This window comes from Punica granatum, chromosome 5 (genome assembly GCF_007655135.1).
Source record: "Punica granatum isolate Tunisia-2019 chromosome 5, ASM765513v2, whole genome shotgun sequence".
In the NCBI taxonomy this organism is placed as follows: Eukaryota; Viridiplantae; Streptophyta; class Magnoliopsida; order Myrtales; family Lythraceae; genus Punica; species Punica granatum.
In genome coordinates, this window is record NC_045131.1 from 2,633,131 (window position 1) to 2,656,661 (window position 23,531).

Sequence of the window (23,531 nt, forward strand, 5' to 3'; positions counted from 1 at the left end):
TTTGATTGTTTTTCAAGTTTCCGTCCGTCAACCGTTTGCTTTTCTGTCTCCGGCCAAGTGGGAAAAGAAGCCGACCCGGTCGGAGCGGGAGCGGGAAGTTAACGTTAACTTTAACGGAGTTGATGAAAGTTGATGAATAGCAATGACATTGGGCTCGTGGGCTGTGCTATCCTCTCGGCCCAATTTTTGAAGCCCATCAAGTCTTGGTAATGCTTATGCATCGTTGTCTTGATTGCCAGCAATTATCTTGCTAAATTGCAGATTAACCCTTTATTCAAGAAAAATTTACGAACAGCCCTTATACTTTTGACCCAATTGCAATGTCACCACCCCTACGAACCACATGATCGTTCACATTGGCCAAAACACATACTTAGAGGACAAGTTTTGGCGGAGAAGATAAGTTATAATTATATATAAGTTATTTCGATAATTATAACTTTCCCGAATATATCTTTTTCTTCCCTCGATGAATAAAAGGAGAAGAATAGAGCATGCGTAAAGTTCATATAAAGTCTTTTATTATGACCGAAGAAAAGTCATAACAGAAGGGACCCCTCAAAAGTACGGGGATTGGCTGTCCATAAACAAACAGATTTGTACGAGTAAATGGAGTGGATGAGCTTTTTCTTTTTAGGCAGGCCATTAAAAGTGACCCAAAGCAAAGGGGCAAATAGCTAAGCACCAGCAACAACAAGGATTCGGGCTACAGTGATCAAGTTGAGTTGAGTCGGTACAGCGAAAGAAACATTCTGTACCGGTTAGATTCCTTTAGTTAGGGCAGTCACAGTGGGCAAATAACCCGACTTAACATTTTATTCAGCGAAAAAAAAAGAGATCCCGATTAGTATTATTTATCTACATTAGATGAGTAAAAATCAATTAAAATGTCTGAAAGTGAAAAGTTATGGAATTACTACGAATCATTTTGTTATTTTCAAATATTATGATTGAATGTTACTAAATCAAGTGAGCGAGTAATACTCATTCAGAATTTTCCCATTGGTTGCAACAGTGGCAGTGGCCGGTGAGTCGAGATTTCAAACTGTCATGAATAAAAGCAAATCTCACAGGACAATCAAGGGGTTAAAAGAGGGAACTAGGTACAGATGAATGTGTTTCGATATTGATACTGATGGAGTCGGGATCTAAGCTTCTGGTTTTCATGATCTGATCCGCACGAACAACACTGCAAGCTAACTTTCACGAAGGGACATCGAGGGTGTTCCCCGATTTTTCCCTCCAATACTTAAGTCAGTTTAAGGTTTATTCCAGTGTTGCATTAACCATAAATAACGTATCTATCATGTTTATATAAGAGGGAGGATATATCGAGATGTTCCATAGATACTCGGGTGGAGATATATTCTGTAAATATTTGATGATACGAGTTATCTAATTAAGGGAACAAGAAATATCACATCACCTACCCTACGGACACTCGATTGAGCCCGACTTAGTCGCGGGCTTAGGCCTGTTGAGCTTCGTCGCTCGCTCTCGGCCTAATGGCCCAATGTAGAAGACTTGCTTGATAGGCCTAGACTCGGGTTGTTAGGCCCGAAGTCCATCAAATACGTCTAAATTTATGCTTATTTACGAGTTTGCAAAGTATCTATAAGTTCGAAACAGTTTCGAGGTTACGTGAGAAACGAGAAAGGTCCCAAATTTTCCAACCATGACTGGCATTAAACTATGTGGGGGGGTTGGGGTTTGACTCACTTCTTTTGTTATTTTTCATTCACATGACATCCCAAGCTTCCATTATTATTCTTCATCTTACAAACCTAAAAGCACCAGCTTATCAATACAAAAACGTACCATAACTATTCCTTTTTCTATCGAGGTGGGGTTGTTATTATTGTCATCTTTGTTTGGTGTGAGTGTTTGTACAAGGGATCTTCTTAGAAATTAGGTTCTCTTCTCTTTTGCTGTGATCAACCCAAAGATCAAGTCAAGACGAGACTTTCCACCAAGAGTGATTATAATAATATGGTGAAGTTTGATTTACTCAACATGGAGAGTGAGCAAAATTCTAAGAGCCAATCATACCAAGAACCTTCTATCTATATTATCAAGATCAAGATTCAACCCATTGTGTTATGAGAGAAAAAAAAAACTCATATACTATAAGTAGGTTTTAAGTATATTAAATTTTTTCATATGTTCGATTTCATACGATAAACTCTCGATTATTTATAATTGATCTTCATATCTCATTTCCCATTTTTTATCAAGCTTTTCTTCGTGAAAGGGCATCCATACGATGTCCTTATCGTTGATAATGTGATTTAATGTTTGTATCCACGTGACATACATGGGGGACAATTTAAATGAATGGACCTACTCACCCCGGGACGGCCATGTTTAGATTGGACTGCAACGTCAGTTGTCATGTTCCTCGTAAACAAAGACACATTATCACAAGTCACCAAAAATTTCCTACATTAATTTGTAATTATTCAATAATTAAAGAAGTGGCTTATGTCCAAATTTCTTCGTATTTGAAAAAGACCCCAAGTCATTCATCAAAAAAATAAAGAGACCTAAGTTTGTCACTTTATTTATGATGAAATCCTAAGCCTAGCACCAATCACGTCCTCGTGTTAGTTTCAATTGTTTATGAAAATGATATGGAGCTAAAGAAACCCGAAAACATGCAATACAAAGGAATCGACATATCCAACAAAGCAGCATTTTGGCCATAATGAATGTCTCAGTCGGTCCATTTTATAAGCGCCTTGGAGGCCGACAAAATGCGACTGAAAATGAATCACATAATCAATGGGCAATAAATTCATAAAAATTTCTACTAATGGACAGCTGGAGTGACCATACGAAATAGGAAGATGAATGATGTGTTATTTCCCCGTTACAAAAGAGAACCCATCATTGAACTTTTTGCAGCCACATTCATTTTTTTAGGGCAATACTATTATCGTCCCAATTTTTTAGAAGATAATAATTATATATTTAAAAAGAAAAAGAAAACAAGAAAAAGAATATATCTCCCCAGTACCGACAACTAACGGCCCTACCGCCGCCGCCGCCGCCGCCGTAAACGCCGCCGCCGCACCTAAGCCTGTTTTCTGGCGAACGCCGCTGCAGACGGCCCATCGATTCCCCTTCCCACCATCATTTTCCACTCCACCGGCTCCGAGACTGAGCAAAGTGGCCGTCCGATCACTTGCAACTCTGCCTCCTAAACCCGAACCGGTCGTTCGCCAAATCGTACTCCACATGGTGGTTCTGCTGCTGGAAGCTCCCTAGGACAATTGCCGGCCCGCCGCTCACCTCTGGGCCGACCACATTGTCCGTGATGATCGCCAGGCACATGACACGCGACTTAACCAACACGAAGTAATTCTCTAGAGGCAGAGCCATCTTAGCACCGCCCTTGAAATGGAACACCAATTCGGGCACACCTATGGAGCTCTTGCCCGACATGTCGTAGCAGAGGCCCAGCCCGGACTGGGTCTCGGCGACCTTGGCCCTGCTGTAGTTTCGCATCTGTCTCCCGAACTCCTTTGCCACAGCCTCGAAGACTGGCCGCTCCATGAACGTAAAGGTAGTGCCCGAGTCCACGATCGTTCCCCCGGCCCCATCAGATCCTGGCACGAGGTACCTGTATGGAATCTTCACGGACTTGCCTCCGACAATTATCTTCCTCAGCCCAACATAGTAGTATTCCGAGAATGCTGCCGAGCCTCCAAGGCCAGGGTTCTTTCGGAACGGCGTGTAGCTCACCCCCCTAGATTTCGGTTCCGAGCCCGTCTCCAGCACGAGGTTGCTGCTGGCAGTCGTGTCGTCGAACTTCCGGGAGAGGAGGCAGTAGGAGAACTTGCTGGCGCCCAGTTGCACTGGGAGCGACTCCCGTCCCCGTCCAAACCCGGCAATGCCTGCGGGCTGTGCGGATGAGAAAACGGAGCACCCGACGAGGAAGTTGGGGACCTTCTGGCCCGGGAGGGTGAGCGTCTCCGACAGCAGGAGCCCACCTGTGCTGCCGGAACCATACTGGATTATGTACACAGGGCAGGCCTGGGCCTGGGAGCAGTTCTTCGAGCCAGGGCCGCAGCCCTGGCACTGGGACGAGACGTCCGGGCCAAAGATCCACCCGCACTTGGGGTTCCGGCAGCCAATGAGCTTAGAGGAGGACGACACCCTGGGGATGAATGCCGGGATCTTTGCTGGGTCCACTTTCGGGAAGGTGCAGCGGGAGCACTTGTAGCGAGAGGTGCAGGGGGACCAAACAAGGCTGCTGCCGGTGTCCATTATGAAGGTCAGTGTCTGAGGGGGAGTCCCGATGCTGAGTTCTACGGTATAGCCGCCGTAGCTGTGTGGGGAGAGAGGGAGCTTGACCGCGAGGGAGGTGGCGGTGGTTGAGGAGTTGACCTTTGCGGGCCGTTTGAGATGGTGCACACGGGCTAGGGAAGAGGCAGCAAGGCTGGCGAGTTGGTCGGAGATGGGCGGGACGTGTGCGGCGAGGGGTCTGAGGTGGAGGGTCACGGTGGAATTGAGCTTGGAGAAGGATGAAGGAGCTGAAGCTGCGAGGAGGACGAAGAAGAGAATGGGGAAGAGGAGGAGAGGAAGAGGTGCCATTGGGATTGGAAGTTTTGGCACGGGGACTTGGGAGAGAATTGAATGGAGATTGAGATGAATGAGACTGGCGAACTTAAGAGATTGGGTTGTGTTGTTTATATATATGTTCTCTTACTTAGCTCGGAAACGAATGACCGAGCTAAGTCTACTCGGTAAATCATTAACAGCTGTTGGATGATATAAATCGACGAGATAATTATGCCAACCAATCAGACGGCCGTCTTTTCCTTGGCGTAAGAAAACAGGGTGTGGGGGGTACGTGGTTTCGGTTGCGTCGAGGGTAAAAGGTCAAAAGCAACAAACGGATACATAAAAGAGAGAGAAGGGAGAATCAAGTTCGATTTTCGTGACAAAATGAACCTTAATGGTAACATGCCAAGGCAATTCCCCCACTAGTCAGACTTCGCGCAGAAGGTTTTCTGTTCAGTACCAGTTCAGTTCATGAGCAACACGACATCGTCAGAGGCTCCGAAATCAATGCTCTAATAATGTCGATTTGCAGAGACAGACGGTGAAAAGAGAATGAAGGGGTAAGGGAAGGGAATGGAATGGAAAGTCCACTTAGCCGTTGAGAAGATAGGCAACTACAAATGGCCGTTTGTTTGGCTTGTGTGGGGGCTTTGGTAGGCGGCATCTACCGCCTGTGTCCAACTGGTATTTGGTTCGTGTTAGCGGGCCCATACGAGTTTCTGTCCCGAGACCGAACCATCCATCCCCAAGGCCGAACCCCCCCTTGTATTGGGCTCTCTGTTTCCCACTGTGCATACCGTAAATCTGAATATTTATTGTAGTTGCTCAGCTCAGAAAGGAACGAAGCAGGAGGGCAAACGTGCTCGTCTTGTCCGTATATACGATTTGGAATGGAAGGAGTGAGTTGGGGGTGGGGCTGCTTGGAATAGGAATAGGAATGGGACGGCCAAACATGTGATGGTGGGTGGCGGAGAAACAGTGATGTCCCTCTCAACACCTCGTGCACGTTTCCGCCCTATCCCTGCACCTTCCTTATCTTCCAACTCAGCTCAACAGCCCTCCAATCCAGCCCCAAAAGAGGGGGAATTTGATATGTTATTGCCAACATTTAGCATGTCAATCAACAACTGATCAGAAATTACCCGAGATAATACCTCATTCCACACTTGAATTTCGCTAAACGGCTAAAGACACATTCCACAACTTCCCAGACACCAAGTTTCGGTTTTGCAGAAATGCAACGAAGAATTCGAAATGGAGAGTAGAGGAAAAGTAAATGAGCCACCGAAAGGCAAACAAAAGGGAGCTGAAGATAAAGAGAATCTGCCCCAAATATGTTCCCCCCACCCCTTTCTTTTTAAATGCGCCATTACTAACTTAGCCGAAAAGATAACATGCATACAGTAACTCAACAGTGCTCGGGGCTTCAATTGTTTTCACAAATGACGAAATTTTTAATGTCACAAGGATGTATTCACTATATACCGACATGCAAATACAGGAGGAGCAATGCAAGTGCAATCCCACATACTTATTCCCACAGAAAACTGAGTCAAACTCATGAAAAGATTTAAAACGACGAGACGCTCCATACGGAAATCTTGTACACTGATCTACCTTACAATAATTAAGGAACCTGATCTGAGGTTTCCACGCTCTTCAAATCCTATATGGCGGCGAAGTACTCTTTGCTGAGCTTTGGGTCGGGCTTCATGGACTTCTCCCCGGGCTTCCATCCTGCTGGGCAGACTTCATCTGGGTTCTCCTGCACGTATTGCAAAGCCTGTAACACAAACACAACATTATAGGTTCAGCCTTTCGATTTTCATATTCTATTCAGGACGAAATATTTATTGCAGAAATGAGAGAAACAAAGCCTTACACTCCCAGTCCTTTAAGACAAAAAGAGAGAGATAACTACCTGCAGCGTTCTCATTGTCTCGTCAACGCTCCGACCAATTGCGAGGTTATTGATTGTGGAGTGCTGAATGACCCCCTCCTTGTCGATGATGAAAAGTCCTCTCAATGCAATCCCCTGAAAAAAACAAAAGATATGCTAAGTATTTTTTTATATATAGGTCGTGAACACTATTGAGCCAATTTAAAGAAAAATTCTTGATAAAATAATTTCAATTACTCATCCAATTTGTTGGCAATATACATTCAGAATTACCCTTAATGTGGAGATTCTTGCTAATTAACTTACTTATTATACCTGATCTGGGATCAGCACTCCATATGATCTGGAGATGGATTTTGTGACATCAGAAATAAGAGGGTATTTCAGATCACCAAGGCCGCCTGACTTTCTGTCTGTCTGAACCCAAGCGAGGTGTGAGAACTACAGAATAATAAAATAAGAGTGTTAGAGCAATTCTGCATCCCAGTAATCTGCTCAATGAACCAAGTGGGCTTTGACATAATTGGGGTAGCCCTACTTTAAATTTCGTGAAAAAATGTGAAGGGATAGAAAAATGCCTACCACGCTATCAACAGAGACTCCCAATATTTCTGTATTTAACTTCTCAAAGTCTCCATATCGATCACTAAAAGCAGTTATCTCTGCGAGAAGGTAAAGGAATCTAAGAGCATGGATTCAATGACAATAATGTTTAGAACTAGAAAATTATCTGTCAATTATCTAGCCAATATCATCAAGCAAACCTGTGGGACAGACAAAAGTGAAGTCCAATGGGTAGAAAAAGAGAATCACATATTTCTTCCCGATGTACTCGGAGAGTTTGACCTGTCATGAGAACAAGTAAGTGATGTCGTGAAATCCTAAAATTTGAAACGCCATCCCCTTTGTATAAATAACCTTCGCCAAAAAAATCCTGATAAATAAGACAAAAATGAAACCATCTTCATCCTTACAGAGATCCAACAAGCTCCTTTACGGGGTACAACAGAAAACATAAATGTCGGGTGAGAAGAAGCACGAATGCACTAGTTTGTATAAAACACCTACTTTGATGAACTCCTGATCAAAAACAGCTTCTGCCTCAAAATCCGGTGCCTTGTTGCCAACAAGTGGAGCGGAAGCCTCACTCTGTTCATGAAATATGAAGTACGTTCACTACATAGAGATCATTATCATCAGTGTATAAGCAGCTCACACAGCATTGTTGGATCAAGAACGAGTTCCATCAGGATGAGGAATGCCACATAACATAGAAGAGATAAGAATTCGGCAAGCTCTCTTCACAGTCTTGTCGCGCGAATAGAGATAATTGGTAATCATAAAGCTGTAAACTTTCCATTGAACTGGGATCATTATCAGCTTGCAAGGATGATCTTGATCCTAAAGTCAAAGTTCAAATTCTTATCGAGGCAGTTCAGTGCCCCATAACGACACGACTATGATCATATAATGAAAGACTATTCGAAGATACAATGCCTAGAACTGAAGTTGTTAGCATTTATTAGCATAGACTCGCATTCTCAAAGGTCCATTGAGCTCGGTTCGGAAGAGACGTAACCTCGGGAACAGAAACTCGGAATCATCGCCGAGACTGAGGAAATCGAGGAAAACAACTCACAGAGGCTTTAACGACGAAGCTGCGGTTCGATCTGGAGCTGCGAGAGAGAGAAGCCGATCGTGGGGCGCGGGAAGACAGGGAGGACCTGCGGAGGCCGCTGAAGGAGCTGGGGACTGTTAGGGATTGAGAGAAGGAAGCCATCACTGGGGAAGTGAGCTTTCTGGCGGCAGTAGTGGCGGAGTTCGGAGAGACGAGGGCGGCGGAGGCGGCTGAGCAGGCCATCTTCTTTCCCGAGAGCGCTCAAGGACGGAGCTCAGTCACTGAGTAACAATGGCGGATAGGAACGTGTGGAAGTTTGATAGCAGGGACTGGGAGGAGTAGTTGTGCGCACAGCAGATGGAGGGGTTCAGGGCTTTGGGTTTGGTGAGGGATTGGGTTTATTCCCAAATTTTCTGGAAATGGGAAATTATTGATCATCATGAACGGAATCTAATTAGCATAATTCTCGTATCAAAATAAATATTTACCTATTTTTAAAAAAATCACAACGTTTATCTCAATTTTGCTTACCTATCAATCCGTTAATTGGACCATCAAAACTACTAACGTCGCCTGTTAACGACGTTGATGTGACAGACGATTGCCTGTGTGGATGACATGCCACAAACTTTTTAACATAAAAAATCACATAATTTTACTTTTTTTCCATAATCTACCGATATCAGTAATTTTTTCCTCACTTGCCAAAATATCAATAACTTAAAAAAAATCACATGGTTTGCTTATACTTTATCATCTACCAAAATACGACTTTTTTCAAAAATCACATCTACCAAAATATGATTTCTTTGAATGATTATAAGTTTAATTTAGGAACTCATATATATGTATGCAAATTGAAATGTTAAAAGAATTTTTAACAAAAAAGAAGTGTCAGAATAGTTACAAGTTTATCATTTGCAAATTAAAAGAATATTCATGTTTGTTATCACATTAAGTAATATAGGAAATTAGATATATTCTACTATAAATACAATAATCATGCCAAAATAACAATTTCAATAGAAATTATGCACACCGACATTTATAAAATTTTGTTGAAATGGTTATTTTATCATGGTTATTGTATTCTAAGTTCCTACCTGCATATATATGAAACCATGATAAAGCTGGGTCGTGCTAGATGATCCTAGAACGCTTCGTTTTTTAATGAAATATTGATCTTTTCAGCTTTTTTTCTAAATAATAAAATTTTGAATTTTAAATATATAAATATAGATTTGTGAAACCGTTCATTATTTTATCGATTTTCTGAGTTTTTTTTAAATTTTAAATTTTAAAACAAGTAAATATAGATTTGTGGAACCAATCGTTATTTTTTCATATTTTTAAATTTTTTAGAAAAATGAATTTTATTTTTATTTTTAAAGAATAAAAATATTGATATCCGTGACCAATTGTTATTTTCTCATATGCACATAATTTAATTTTACGTACATCCACATTTAAATTTTTAGAGGTGAGTTCTTCAACTATTTATTTTTTTTCTTGCACACAAACCTTTTTAGAATTTTAGGATTTTTCAATTTTGTGTTTGTAATTTAGGTGTTAAATTTATGATGAATTTCTATTTTCAACATTTTTATCATATTTGCATTATCAAATTTTAATAACAATCGGTCACAGAAATCTATATCTACATGAACCATGCCATAATAAGTTGAAACATGCTAAAATTTTATAGATGTTGATGTGCACAAATTTTGTTAGAATGGTTTTGTCTTTAGTCTTTACAGTATAATATGTCTAAATTCCTATAATACTTAATGTGATAACATATATGAATATTTTTTTAATTTGAAAATGACAAAGTAATAATTGTTATGACATTCTTTTTTGTTAAAAATTATTTTAACATTCAAATCAACATACATATATATAAATCCCTAATTTAAACTTATAATCATTCAAATAAGTCATATTTTGGTAGATGTGATATTTTAAAGAGGTCATATTCTAGTAGATGAGGGAACATTAGCCAACTATATGATTTTTTAAGATTATTTATATTTTGTAAATGATATAAAAGTTATTGATATTTTGGTAGATTAGGGAAAAAACAAACTATGTGAAATTTTTTGTGGCATGCCATCTACGAGGGCAGCTGTCCGCCACATCAGTGCAGTTAACAACATCGCCAGCAGTTTTGACGGTTCAATTAATGGATTAATAGATTAGGGAAACGGAGATAAACGTTGTGATTTTTCAAATCAAAATTTTAAAAATTGATAGATCGAAAAAATTCATGAAAGTAATAGATTTTTCGGGTTATTTTCTCTTGGAAATAATCGTATCAGTCGAATTGAGCATGTTACATCAAATATATGTGACCTGACTACTGTGACAAAAGAAACACAGAGTGCGTGGACTTTATGCGCACACCGAACGTAGATGCGGTAAAGGGATATAATGCAGAATCTAGGTAGGTATGTTATGGTTTATCCAATTTGATCCGAGTTGGAGTAATGCAAGGGTGCATCTTGATCTAGCTTGGTCTGAAATCTTGCAGGTCGAGGGTAGGCATTAAGCTCGACTACTATATCGGAAAAATAATTTACTGGTTATCGAAATTTTCAGAATTTACGAGAGACTTTTTTAATTGTTACTTTTGACTAATGACTGAAAATAGGATCTCTACAAGCATATGATCAAAAATATATTAAACATACACACACATATATATATGTCACGAGAAAATCATAAAATTGTGAACCTCGATGTTAATTCAAAGATGAAAAGCAACGAACACTTTTGTTGCTAAGACGTAGCAAGCCCGATTCGTTGAGCTAAAAGCGATATGCCAACATACAATTCTTTTGGGCTTGGCCCATTTACTTAAAATTATCTTTAATTAATATCGACATACAAAAGCACATATTCATTATCCGAATATTTCGTAGCGGGGAGCGGTAAGGTTGCCACTACTGATGGTCACCATTTTCACCCATAAAAAAAATAAAAAATGAGACTGGTATTCATGAGTTGCCATTGCACCCACCAAAAATCCCAGCAAAACCTCATTAGTCATGCGGCTCGTCTAATAACCATTCATCAAGGAGAATGCCTGACTTCGGCTCTAAGTCTGAAGAGCTCTAGATATACATTTAGCACTGATCGCACCGCCGATTAAAATCGAAATGCATAGATAACGAAATTGTAAGTTTTCTAGTGAATTTGGCATTTATTTCAATCCGGTTCAATCAGACAAGAAGAAGTATGTCCCGTGTTTTATTTGTGGGCGACTGGAATCTGATCTATGTCGTGGTTCTGGTAAGACTGGGAAATGGGTGCCGTTTGCAAATAATAACCGTTAGCGGTCGAAGGACGGCCTCCCCGCCTCCATTTTCCTCATTGTTTGTTTCATTCTAGTTTGTCTCCCTCTGCCTGTCCTTTTCAATGTTTAGCTTTTTGGCCTTTCGCCCCAGACCTTTCTAACAATTTCGCATTCATCCATTTAACCTTCTCAACGGTACCGCTCATTTATACTTCCCGAGTTGGAAGGTTGTGGTGGCAGCTTGGAATTGCACATTGGATCGGGTCACAAATCATCTTAGTAGAATCTCGTCTTTCTTGCGGGCAAATGACGTGGAGAAGTGAATGGAATGACCAATACTACCTGATAAATTCATCTAGTATAACAACTGCAACGATAGTATCAATATATCAAATTACAAAATACATTCATCTCCTTCTAAAATTGAGTTTAAGCAATTTCTATGAGTTAGATCACGTGATCACGATATAGTTGATAATAGTAATTCTTGTATTAACGATGTATTACATAATGAATAACCGGTATTTATCTAAATTGAGATAAAATAAGTTGATAAAAGAATCCATTTCCAAGGCCCAAGCAAGCCCAACAACATCACCAGATCAACCACGCGCGATCGTCTCTTGGCAGTAGGCTCTTAAAAAGCCCAGCGAAAGTGGGCAAAATAGGTAAGGTTAGGCTTGACCGAAAATAATGGTCAACTAGTAGGGCCTAATAAGAAATAAGTGAAATATGTGGGCTGGAAATGCAAATACTCGAAAGGGAAACACATTTTCCGCTGCGCTTCCCTCCACATCTATCTATCCGAACTAAAAATTCCCTCCCTCCTTCGTTTTCTGCTCGCTTTCCCCCCCGCTCTCTAAACAAACCCTTCACCCCTCCCTCACTCTCTCTGTCTCTCTCTAGAAGCCCAAACCCCTTTCTCTCTCTTCACTCCCGCTCTCGAGCCTCCCCACCCTCCTCCTGCTCCCGCCTCCGGCGTTCATTGCCGTCTGAGATCGGCGAAATCCCGTGAATCCACCGGGAAACCATGTCCGGTGGCGTCCGAGCTCCCAACCGTCCGGCTCCGCCGCCTGCCGCCTCCCCTGCCCAGATCTTCCAGCCACCAAAGCGCCACCTTGCCTTCACATCCACCAAGCCCCCCTTCGTCCCCCAGGATGACTACCACCGCTTCTCCTCTCCCCACAATGCTGACGCCCGCAGGGCGGTAGCTCCAGATCAGGAAGCTGATGCTGTCGTCTTTAGATCTCCCGTAGGTCTTCATTTGATGCTATGTTTCGTCTATCCGAGTCCACTCGCTTGCTTTTGGGCTGATTAACTAGCTCCTTCCTTACGAAGTCGCCATGAGATTGGTGTTCCGAGTCTTCCAACTGGAAATGTTGAGCATACATAAAGAACGAGCTTAACTGCTATAGAATTGTTTAGTCATTACTTCGAAGATCTACTTCTTCCCCCTAACTTGCCATTTGGATAGCATTCCGATGCATCTCTCTGCAACAATAGGACGTTGCCGATTGTTTCTTTCTTCACTTATTTTGCTGCCCGAAGCTTTCTTGCTATTCGATCATGCCCCTTCTGTCTCTGATTGAAAGATGTCTAGCATAACGGAAAGCAATTCCTACCAGAGTATTCCTTACAATATATTGATAATACCTGGACCCATTTTGACATGTGTTTCTCTATCACAAATTCACATTGTGAGTAGGTTGTGATATTTCAGCCTTTTTTCGTGGCATTATGGTTATCGGGTCTGCATATGTGCGTCTGTGTTGGCTGGTTTCTTCCCTCACACTGCATAATTGGTCAAATTCCAGAGAGGGCATATGCTGAATATCAACATAAAATCTAAAGTGAGATATTGTTTACAACACTTGTCAAAAAGGATGTTTCGACCGACCAACGTAGATAGACTCTGCATTATTATTAGAGCTGTACTTGAACAGTTGAACTAATTTCCAGGAGGTGCTGAACGAGCTTGTTGCTAATTGTCCTTTATTCACTGCAGTTAAAACACAAAGGTGGAGTAGAAGACAATGAAGTCGTGTCTAGCCTGTGGACTAACAGCCCTGGGGCTTCAAACTTAATTAGCAGTCCCTTCCAAACACCTGTCTCGGCAAAAGGGGGATGGGCATACAGCAGGGCAAAGGGCACCAGGGGCAATAAATCTGCACCTCAGACACCAGTCTCAAATGCTGGTCAGTTCTGAGTGCCTTTTTTTCCCCCCCTTATTTACTTTAGTGAAAGTCCATTTGTATGAGTACAATGACAACACTAACTCCCGGGTGTATTATATGGATTCAAATTCTAAGAATTGTTGAATTCTCAATTTGCAGGATCACCTTCTACCCTTACTCCAGCGGGCAACTGCCGATATGATAGCTCCTTAGGTAAGTCTAGAAACTAACTATTTCTATATCAACTGTCGTATGTGAAGTGTAATTTAATCTATCATAACCTTTCAGGTCTTTTGACGAAGAAGTTCATCACTCTTTTAAAGCAAGGAGAAGATGGTATTCTTGACTTAAACAAAGCAGCGGAAACATTGGAGGTGGTTTGTTTGCATAAATGGCAGATTCTGGTATTCATAGAATACCATGCTGAATGAGGGACTTTTGATATTGCATACAGGTGCAGAAGAGGCGGATATATGACATAACAAATGTCTTGGAAGGGATAGGTCTCATTGAGAAGAAAATAAAGAACAGAATACGTTGGAAGTATGATATGCAGTTTTCTGCATCTCTAAGGCTATCCAATAGCCTTTTAATATATGATGTTGTGAAACTCATCATCGTATCTAATGGTCATTTAATATCCTGCTTATTTAGGGGGTTCGATGCCTCGAGGCCAGAAGAGTTGGATGCCAATGCTTCTTTGTTGAAGGTAACCTGAAAGATATTGAACTATTTTTGGCTGATTGAAAGGTTATTATGTTAAAAAGGTCAAGGATCCACTTCTGTTCCTTTGTTTCATCTAAGGCTTCATAATCATGCTATCCTTGGCCGGCAATGCATGGCTTTCACTGGGTTAGACTGTTGAGGATTTTATAGGCTTAGAAAGAAGCAACCGATGAGACTTTCCAGTGACAGATTTTTCACCTTCCTCATTTGCAGTCAGAAATTGAAAAACTTTCTCTTGAAGAGCGGGCAATGGACGATCGAATAAGGTTCTATGCAAATGCATTGTTTCAGTTGATATATATTACTTTTTTGAAACTTGTGACGCTGATGCTTGAATACTTGTGCAGAGAAATGCAGGAACAATTAAGGGATTTAAGTGAAGATGAAAACAACCAAAAGTAAGAGAAACGTTTTGGAATATAGTTTATAAACTGACTTGGTACTCATATGAAAAGTAATTTGCTTACAGATGTCTTTTCGTGACTGAAGAAGACATAAAAGGCCTACCCTGCTTCCAGGTCATTTTTAGTCATGTGTCACACCTTATTCATTCTACTCATCACCTATATCTTACTGACAAGGCCATCGATTGTTTTTATTTGAGCAGAATGAGACCTTGATCGCAATTAAAGCCCCTCAGGGGACCACTTTGGAAGTCCCAGATCCTGATGAAGTAAGCTCAGAACTGAAAAATTTTAGGCACCTTGATTTCTAAATTTTGTGCTTACTTAAATGCATAAGCTCGATGCTGATCCGTGGCCTAGGCTGTTGACTATCCACAAAGGAGATACAGGATAATTTTCAGAAGCACAATGGGTCCAATTGATGTCTATCTTGTCAGGTATTATGAGTAAAGTGAAAAAAGTTTCCTTTTACCACTCACAAACGCAAAAATTGGTGTTATCCCCAAGAATTATTTTAGTTTTCTTGCACTGTATACTTTCATCACCAAAATGCCCCATTGCATGTGCCAGCCAATTTGAAGAGAAGTTTGAGGAGATGAATAATGTGGAGCCACCGTCAAGCTTTCCATTGGCTTCCGGCACTAGGTCAAGTGCAAGTACAAGTGGGGAGGGATTCAATGCTGTAAGCAACAACGCAGAAATCACTGAATCTGAAGCTTATCCTTATCAAGTGTCCTTGGATGCAAATGGCTCAAATGAATCTGTGGGGGGAATCATGAAAATTGTCCCATCTGATGTCGATGTAAGTTAAGGTTCTCTTGTTCTGCTTGAAGTTTTACTGCACGTGTCCCTTTCAACTTATTATTAGGTAAGTACACCCTAAGAGTTTGTTATTTTGCCATTGATGTAGAACGATGCAGATTACTGGCTCCTGTCAGACGTTGATGTCAGCATCACCGATATGTGGAGAACAGACTGTATCCTGTGGGGATGTTTGCCCATCCTTTGCTTAATCTTGTCTGCTCAATTTCAAGTTCTAATTTTTATGCTTAGCTTGCATGCTCTGGTTCCATAGACGCTGAAATTCTTAACTCCTTTAGCTGGTGTTGAGTGGAATGCGATGGATATGCTTCAATCAGACTTTCCAGTGGAAGATGTGGGCACACCAAGGCCAAATTCTCCGCCATCAGAAGTTGCTGAAGTTCCCGTGAACACTGTTAACTCTCGTAAGAGATGATACAAAAAGCCCTGAGAAGTGCATTCCTTCGTCAAAGCTTCAACCGTCACCTGCCGCCAGTTTTTAGCCGCGATGGGGGCTCAGATGCATGTTCAAAGAAGTTGATGGCAATATTACCCAGTATCGAGGTCCCTGGCCATTCTGTGGTGGGGGCTTAGATGAAATTCCTAGCAATTGCTCCGGTCAAGGAGTTGATCTTGAAGGTGGGTTCAGTTTTATGAAGGACCAAGAAAGAGGAAAACAAGGCACCATCCGACTTACAATGAAGTCTGTAAAACAGCGGACACCGTTAAACCTTTATTACTGTGTTGACTGTCTGGTTGACATCCTTTATGTCCTGCATTTCATTCTGTTTGTTATATTGGCCTCTACTGTCCATTTATTAATGGCCGGGCCCTGCACACAACACAGCTCGAGTTAGTGGAATGACTATATAGGTCTCAGACAAGTGGATGCTCATACTATGTGGCCCCGTTTGCTGAATGATGAAACAAGAAATCGAATCTGATGAAATCTCTACAATAAGTCGATTTTTATACCCCATATTTGATCGAGTGCAGCAGAAATAGAATGAAATAGGTTCGCTGAGTGGCTCGGGTCGCATAGTTGTGGAAATTTCGAGAAACGAGCCAATGGAAGTATTTGTGCACATTCTAAAGAGTTACCTGAGATTGAAGAGATGGTTCAAGGCCTCAAGAGGACAGGCCATCCAGCTTTGTTGTGTTTTTTTTTTTTGGTGGTTACCGAGGCCGAAGCCTTAACAAAATTGCAGCAAAAATAAACTAAGAAAAACACGAACGGGGTAAAGAAGCTCCCGAACAAGCACCAAGAAGGAGAAACCTAATGCCAAACGGAGGCTGCCCAAAGAAACGCGACCCTAAGGGGAAATTGAGGGACTATCGTGCCATTCAATCTGCACACGAATTGGCCTCCCGTCGGCAATGACGCACCACCACCCTCCAAAGCTTTGTTGTTTGTCTGTACCCACTTTTTTTTTTTAATCGGTAGAATGTCTGTACCCACTTTTTTTTTTTTTTTTTTGTTATCGGTGGAATGTCTGTACCCACTTTGGTGTTTGGTTGGAGGAGCAAAATGCCAATTGTGGATGTTATGTGTTGGTGTGTTCTTTTCTTTGCCTGTCCGGGCGGGCCAGTCGAGGTGTACGGGATGGGGACGGTGTCCCAGCGTTAGTCCCAGAGCCATTACTAAGACTGCCAGTGGACTGTGGATGGGGTCTTCCTTGACGCACAAAGACATGTCGGGCACCTAACTAACTAATCCACGGATCTCCCATGTCCCAGGCAACCCCCAACCCAACTCTCCGACCGGCTCGTCTACTCAACGCGAGAACCGCTCCTTCTGTAATCCTGATCTTCATCTCCCCCATTTATTATGAACTTGAAAACTATGTCTAAATTAGAAATCTTGCGAAAAAGGTCGGTCAACATTTAGTAGAAATACAGATGGTGATTCTCCGAGTCGATTAGTAGACATAAAAGAGTTAAATGTAAAAGTTGGTATTTGAAGTGCACTTCCCTTTACTGCACTTTTGAGCCAGGCTCCTTGTCAGCTCCAAGTCATCCATTAATGGGAAAGTAAACTGAGGAAATTGCACTGGAAGGGCAATAAGTGGACCCTCTTTATATCGACACGAGATATATATGGTAATACATAATCTATGAGTGGGTATTATTATTATTATTATTATATGTACCGAGAACAAATTTCCCCAAAAAAAAGAATAAACTTTAGTCGCTTTTCCTCCTCCACCAAGAATGCGTTTTGCTTGATTCTCCCTTTAGTTCGCTTGCATTTTTGGTATCGTCTTTAAGTACCCCCCATATTTAGCATTCTTAACTTTTCGGATATTCTTTCTTTTTTCAGTATGATTTAACATCGACACATCTTTGTTATTGGAAGTTCAACAGTGGATAGAAATTCACGTGGTATTTGGTGCATTACTATTTTTAAGTTTACCCATAATTTAAATTCTCATTGAGGTAGATTCTCACTTTTAAAATTACTAGTGATGTTATATTATCATGTTTAATATGGATTAGTAATGTTACATTACTACCGATATTGCTGATAATCTAGATGGTCAACTTGTATTGGAAAAAAATATATTACTAGCTGAAAGGAAAAGTGAATTATTTTGAGCATTCAAATTATCAATAATCTGTTCCAATCAAATATGATAATCTGGTGCGCCCAGAGAATTTGATTTAGATTCCCAATAATCCATGTGGATTCATCTCATACCAAACAGATTATTGGTAATTTGTTTCAATCAAATATGGTAATTTGGTATGCTTGTGGAATTTGATTTAGATTCCCAACAATCCACATGAATTATCTCATACCAAAAGGCTTCAATTTTTTTCGTACCGAAATAGAATGTTCAGGTTTCCTTCATATTTCAGGTCCGTCACCAAAGTTTTCAGAGTGTGCACCAAACCACAATGATATATAATGAAAACAAAGCGAAACGTTAGTCCTGGAAAGGGCTTAGATGTCGAAAACGTGAAATTATGGGGGTTCAAAGTGATGAAAATCCAAACCTAGACGATCATCTTGGCCCAAAAAAAATAAAAATAATAAAAAAAAAGGACGATCATAACCCGGATACTCCAGCCGAAAAGGCCAGATCAACTCGACGCGCCGGAAACCACGCTGCATCTGCCCAGGACCATCGGCTAGACCGATAGAGGGGAGAACGGGACCGGACCAGGTGCGATTGGGAAGCACATACGCCGGGCTTACGGAGTAGTTAATCAGCTGGGCCCCAAGATTACGCGCCGGTAAAAAGCGACGCCTCTCTACGCTCCACTTTTTTTATTTTTATTTTATTTTAGTCCAGAGTTCAAACCTAATCCGCATTCTCCGACAACACCGAGCCGCCGGTGAGAGAGAGAGAGAGAGAGAGAGAGTGTGTGTACGCGCGCTTGTCGTCGGAGTTTCAGAGACCATGGACGTCGATGCCGAAGCAGCCGCCTCCACCAACCCGCTCACTCCACCACAGACGTCTCTCCGCCGCCGCAACTCGATCGCCGCCCCGGTTACAATATCCGCCAAGGCCAAGCTCTCTGTCTCTCTCCCGTCCTTCGCTTCCACCAACGGCTCTGCCGCCGCCGCCCCGCCGCGCCAGCATCTCGAGCTCGATCTCTCTGACGCCCTCCTCAAGGGGTCGACGCCCTCATCCCTTAGCTACACCTCCCTCAAGGACCTCCTCCCCCAGTTCTCCGCCGCAGCCATAAACTCCCCCACCGCTGCGTCCTCGGCCTCCGGTCGGTCGGGCTACGAGATCTCGATCCGCAACCACCTTGTGAAGCAGGCCGCCTGGGCCTACCTCCAGCCTATGTCAGCCTCCCCGGGCTCGTCCGTGCCTGGCGTTCTCCAACGCATCTGGTTCCGCCTCTGCTCTCCAGTCGACGCCTGCCTTGGCTTCGTCAGCTCCCGGCTCATCCCCTCTATAGCCCGGGCCATCTATCGGATACTCCGAACCCTTCTCTGTTGCTCCACCCGATAGCCCGGTAGCATCAACCTTACGTCAGTCGAAAGTCATACAGTTTTCTCTACACTCATGATAAATAAAGATAGGCTATCTGCGTTCTGTGCATCGGCTCGAAGTTTTTTGGAGAAAGGGCCGTTTGTTTAGAGTGCTGGCTTTGGTTTCAAGTCTTATTCTGTTTCGTCCCAGGCCGGGAAAGTGAAGAAATGTCGCTTTCCATGGCAAAATTTGAGAAAGGATCAATAAATGGATTGACAGAATACAAGAACGAATGAATAAATGTACTCAAAGGTTACAACTTTACGAGGATGCAAGGGAAAGAGATAAAGAGAACATTGTACTGGTGAGATTGTACAAATTTTGTGCCTCATGTGGTTTGACTGTTAGCATTCGGTTCGGGTTTAGAGCGCCTAAGCCTAAGGCAAGGGCTGTCAGACTTCTCGTCTGATTGGGAGTCTCCAGCAACAGCAGCAACCGGTGACCTTAGCTTGCTCTTTGGTGTTGTCTCCTCTTCGACATAAACAAACTCTGCCTGGCCACTGGTCTGATGAACTTGCACGTCTTCGAATTTTGGGCTCTCTGACATCGCTCGGTTGATGGAGGTTGAGGGAGACGGTGAACGCTTCTGATTGCTCGAGTCCTGTCAACAGAGTGAACAATGAGCAGGGTACGAATTTATTCACTTCACAGTATAATGTTGAAGTACTGCTAGGATTGAATTCATTGTTTGTCGCTCGTATTACTAGTCATACGGCTACTTCCTTCAGTTATAGAATATGAATACCTGCAAGTCTACCAAATTTTGACCCCCAATCTTTATTTGGGACTGAAGCTTGGGGAGCAGTATTATCAAGCAACGCAGATTGCCGAGTCCTTTTTCGGCAAAACTATTTCCTCATAGCGAAAGGTTTCTGTTACCCGGATTCTCATTCTCATTATAATAAAAGCCTAACATTTCCATCTCTTTGTGACCCGTCTGATACAATGGAATTGCCAGGCAATGGAATGGAATATAATGTTATAGATGTGATCCTTTTGTATGCAAATGATTCCATTCCATCTCCTTGTTGTTCCTCTGTACCAAACTTGGTTTTTAACGGTTAGTAAAATTCTCACGATTGTATGTGAAACAGATATGCTTATGTTGCTTCAAACCTCATTCCCCCGCCTCCCTTTACATTTTGTTATGGGATGGGATGGGTAATGGAGGGATGGGTAGGGTGGGTTACAGAGGAGTGGAATAATATAGACACATTATTTTACCATTATACCGATTTCATATAATGTACGAACAAACATAAACAATAGATTTTATAATATTTACAATATATACATATATATATATATGTGTATGTAATGTCCGTATAATGTAAATGTGTAATGAATATATATATAATCATATGTATATTTATATGCGTATATATATATATATATAAAATAGAGGTGTGTATAGGTAAAAGAAAAGAATTTATAATATCTATATATGTATATATATACATCTAGGTGCATAAGTATGGAAGCAAGGGAGGGTATTATTGTAATTTTGTGAAAAGTAGAGAGTTAAAAATGACTTTTGACAATTATCTTATCCTCTTTATAATGAGGAATTTTTAAATGATCCTACCTCATAATGATGTGGTGAGGAAGAACCGATAAGATTTCTTCAATTAAGAAGACTTACCACAATTAATCGAGTGATAAACGCTTACTATTTAGTTTATTACAATTTAATTGGTTCTTTCTAGTGTCATGTGGCGAAGTAAGATCACCCAATAATCACTCCTTTATAATATATTAAATTGGTGGAATGAAAATATGGATCTTTGGTGGGTTGTGGAGGGTTAAATAATCCTCATAATCCTTCATAATCTCTATCTTTTAATTGCCAAATGTAACTTAGTTTAATCCCTTTATAAAACTCTCCCTCCATAACCCCCATAACCTTATATCCAAACAAGATGTTGAAGCTGCGACTAGGAACAATTTATGCATTCTGGTCCATAGAGAGCGTATGAGCTTGGAACTATGACTCGGTACTGAAGAAACCATGGGGAACACCAAGCAGGGAAACGATGACATCCAGCAGAATAAAGAAGGCAACGGAATTGTCATTACTACCTCGTTCGCGCTCTCGGAAAATTTCCCCGACCGAGAGGCCAAAGACTGAAGAAGCTGGACAAAGGCAGTCTGCCCCAACACCGCACAGTTCTGCCAGCAGAAGATGGCCAAATCCCAAGCCCGGGCACGCCACTCCTTCAACTTCCTATCGATGTCATTCTCGTGCTGTGCTACAAAAGGGCGCAATAAATTCTCGTAGATATACACAGTTCCCTGAAATTGAAATCGGTAATCTTGTCAAGCAGAATTTCTTGTCTATTCCATGTCTGCATTTTGAAAAACTTCTGGGTCGGTTACCATAGTTTTCGGGTGCCACAAGTAGAGGATGAATGCCAGTTTCAGCTCGCTGTACATTGGAAGCCTGCACAAGAGAAGGTATCAAATAGGACACATGAAATATGCAGTGCCTTTGACGTGGGATTCTTACCAGGAAATGAGAATGTCCATAATCCTCTCCAAGACCGTAACCATTGCCACGATTATCCTGCGAAAGAGATAGAAAACTACTGATGTATGTCGCAACAGATTTTGGTCGAAGATATAAGACATGGACCGAAAGGCTGATGGAAAACAGAGTCTGCAAGAAATCAAAAGCGTGCCATGTCTTCCTTAGAATTAAAAGTTTCCTGGATGGTGATACCGATGAATGAAAAGTCGGTTCCATAAAGAAATCTGCCAGTGCACCGAAGGTAAATTTGATGAAATGCGTGCTAAGACTTCCAGTTTGATCCCAAACATATGTATGTATGATCGTAGGCTTCTCTCACCAGTATTGGCACCAGAACCGGAGTTCTTCGATCTCAACCCGATTCTTCTCCACCGTCTTGAAGCACTGAAATGCCGGGTAAGCATACCCAAAGACCATCCTGCGCCCCAGAAACAAATAAACATCAGAAACCGAACCTTCCCATTGCAGGAAGCGAATTCGAAAGCAAAGAGACGCAAAGATCGTCGGCAGCGTACAAGAGGCATCTCGTAATGAAGTCTCCCAACATCCTCGATCCCCCCTCTTTGTTTCCTTTAGAACCCAAGATTGCGACCGAACGAGACCGAGAGAGCGCTCAAAATCCCGTAGGAACCGACATGCCTCTGACTGAATCAAACAGTACAGACGGAAATGGGCAGAGAGAAGAAGAGAATAGAAAAAACGGAGGGGGAACGTAATGTCTGCCTTCTGAAGGGGTGTGATCCGCAGATTCTTTGGATTCAACTTGGGTTTAAGGATAATCTGATTTCTCGGAAGAAACTCAAAGTTAATAATAAAAATCCAAAAAAAAAAGAAAGAAAGAAGAATATGATTGACAAGAAATACACTGCTCGATTGGATTAGTCGGGACCCATTGGACTTATGGATTCCATGGTTCACACCGAAAAAAAAGGAAAAAAAAGGAAAATGAGTATTATGTCTCAGTCGATTAATCAGTCGCCAATTTATTAAAGGAGAAGAGGGGAGGGGATTGAATTGAATATGGTTGAGAAAAAACCGGGGGGGATTTAACCGCAGGTGGTTTCCTTGGCGGGGCCGTTAATGGGGGCTGGGAGGAGAGATTTTCCCAAAGGATCTGACTGCCGTTTGGCCGTTTGCCGGTTATAGTCTCTTATTTTGGCATCTTTTCGGGATTTGGCGGGCCGTTACTTGACGGTTGACTCGGCCAGCGCGGGAGAGGTTGTGACTTCAAATTCACGCCATATCAAACCAAATTCATTTGGCTTAAAAACAAAAAACAAATCAAATTCATTGAAAAAAAAAAGGTACTTTATTAATACAAAATAGAATTTTAAAAGTCAATCTGTTTATAAAAGGAAATTTTGCCTCAATTTTCCTTATTTTATTTTATTTTTTTATTTTAAAGGGCATACAATTATATAACGACATAGAATAAATAGTAAAGCATTCTTTAATTTATGACCAGAGATGGAGACAGGGATTGTCGTGCTTCCACGAGTGAGCCAAACTTTAGTTAAAGAGATTTGGAACCATC

The 23,531-nt window shown here is 41.7% G+C and overlaps 5 protein-coding genes across 6 annotated transcripts; 2 read left to right on the forward strand and 3 right to left on the reverse strand.

The window, feature by feature from the left end:
• Positions 1-2,766: 2,766 nt before the first annotated feature.
• Positions 2,767-4,849, reverse strand: LOC116208176 (probable aspartyl protease At4g16563). Its single transcript, XM_031541462.1, has one exon. The coding sequence runs from the start codon at positions 4,594-4,596 to the stop codon at positions 3,181-3,183; it is 1,416 nt and encodes a 471-aa protein (XP_031397322.1). The 5' UTR covers positions 4,597-4,849; the 3' UTR covers positions 2,767-3,180.
• A 1,121-nt stretch (positions 4,850-5,970) lies between these two features.
• LOC116208178 (2-Cys peroxiredoxin BAS1, chloroplastic) lies at positions 5,971-8,511 on the reverse strand. The gene is made up of 7 exons (XM_031541463.1): positions 8,106-8,511; positions 7,535-7,615; positions 7,231-7,312; positions 7,049-7,128; positions 6,782-6,907; positions 6,488-6,601; positions 5,971-6,349 (listed from the first exon to the last, which is right to left on the reverse strand). Exons 1-7 carry the CDS (start codon positions 8,325-8,327, stop codon positions 6,233-6,235), a joined length of 822 nt encoding a protein of 273 aa, XP_031397323.1. The 5' UTR covers positions 8,328-8,511; the 3' UTR covers positions 5,971-6,232.
• A 3,689-nt stretch (positions 8,512-12,200) lies between these two features.
• Positions 12,201-16,433, forward strand: LOC116206606 (transcription factor E2FA). Of its 2 annotated transcripts, none has more exons than XM_031539377.1 (14): positions 12,201-12,631; positions 13,385-13,574; positions 13,713-13,766; positions 13,842-13,927; positions 14,008-14,096; positions 14,208-14,262; positions 14,493-14,545; positions 14,627-14,677; positions 14,749-14,797; positions 14,887-14,952; positions 15,044-15,120; positions 15,254-15,485; positions 15,594-15,660; positions 15,795-16,433. In XM_031539377.1, exons 1-14 carry the CDS (start codon positions 12,410-12,412, stop codon positions 15,881-15,883), a joined length of 1,380 nt encoding a protein of 459 aa, XP_031395237.1. In that variant the 5' UTR covers positions 12,201-12,409; the 3' UTR covers positions 15,884-16,433. The 2 variants fall into 2 exon arrangements, with proteins under 2 accessions (XP_031395237.1, XP_031395236.1); XM_031539376.1 differs by having other exon boundaries at positions 12,202-12,631; positions 15,784-16,433.
• Positions 16,434-18,379: 1,946 nt separating this feature from the next.
• On the forward strand, positions 18,380-20,395 carry LOC116208924. Its single transcript, XM_031542499.1, has one exon. It carries the CDS (start codon positions 18,889-18,891, stop codon positions 19,447-19,449), a length of 561 nt encoding a protein of 186 aa, XP_031398359.1. The 5' UTR covers positions 18,380-18,888; the 3' UTR covers positions 19,450-20,395.
• On the reverse strand, positions 19,683-22,772 carry LOC116208923 (HVA22-like protein i). Its single transcript, XM_031542498.1, has 6 exons — positions 22,513-22,772; positions 22,317-22,415; positions 21,977-22,033; positions 21,847-21,910; positions 21,550-21,762; positions 19,683-20,071 (listed from the first exon to the last, which is right to left on the reverse strand). The coding sequence occupies exons 1-6, from the start codon at positions 22,542-22,544 to the stop codon at positions 19,799-19,801; spliced, it is 738 nt and encodes a 245-aa protein (XP_031398358.1). The 5' UTR covers positions 22,545-22,772; the 3' UTR covers positions 19,683-19,798.
• Positions 22,773-23,531: the final 759 nt, after the last annotated feature.

Excerpts from the sequence above, each read along its gene's own strand:
- LOC116208176 (XM_031541462.1), bottom strand. The coding sequence starts at position 4,596 with ATGGCACCTCTTCCTCTCCTCCTCTTCCCCATTCTCTTCTTCGTCCTC.
- LOC116208178 (XM_031541463.1), bottom strand. The coding sequence starts at position 8,327 with ATGGCCTGCTCAGCCGCCTCCGCCGCCCTCGTCTCTCCGAACTCCGCC. Across the intron at positions 7,313-7,534 it reads TTGATCAGGAGTTCATCAAA|GTCAAACTCTCCGAGTACAT; the intron begins GTAGGTGTTTTA and ends TTCTCATGACAG. Across the intron at positions 6,350-6,487 it reads AGACAATGAGAACGCTGCAG|GCTTTGCAATACGTGCAGGA; the intron begins GTAGTTATCTCT and ends TTTGTGTTACAG.
- LOC116206606 (XM_031539376.1), top strand. The coding sequence starts at position 12,410 with ATGTCCGGTGGCGTCCGAGCTCCCAACCGTCCGGCTCCGCCGCCTGCC. Across the intron at positions 14,678-14,748 it reads GAAGATGAAAACAACCAAAA|ATGTCTTTTCGTGACTGAAG; the intron begins GTAAGAGAAACG and ends ATTTGCTTACAG. Across the intron at positions 14,953-15,043 it reads AAGTCCCAGATCCTGATGAA|GCTGTTGACTATCCACAAAG; the intron begins GTAAGCTCAGAA and ends TCCGTGGCCTAG.
- LOC116208924 (XM_031542499.1), top strand. The coding sequence starts at position 18,889 with ATGGACGTCGATGCCGAAGCAGCCGCCTCCACCAACCCGCTCACTCCA.
- LOC116208923 (XM_031542498.1), bottom strand. The coding sequence starts at position 22,544 with ATGTTGGGAGACTTCATTACGAGATGCCTCTT. Across the intron at positions 22,416-22,512 it reads TTCATTACGAGATGCCTCTT|GATGGTCTTTGGGTATGCTT; the intron begins GTACGCTGCCGA and ends TCTGGGGCGCAG. Across the intron at positions 21,763-21,846 it reads TGTGGCACCCGAAAACTATG|GGAACTGTGTATATCTACGA; the intron begins GTAACCGACCCA and ends TTTCAATTTCAG.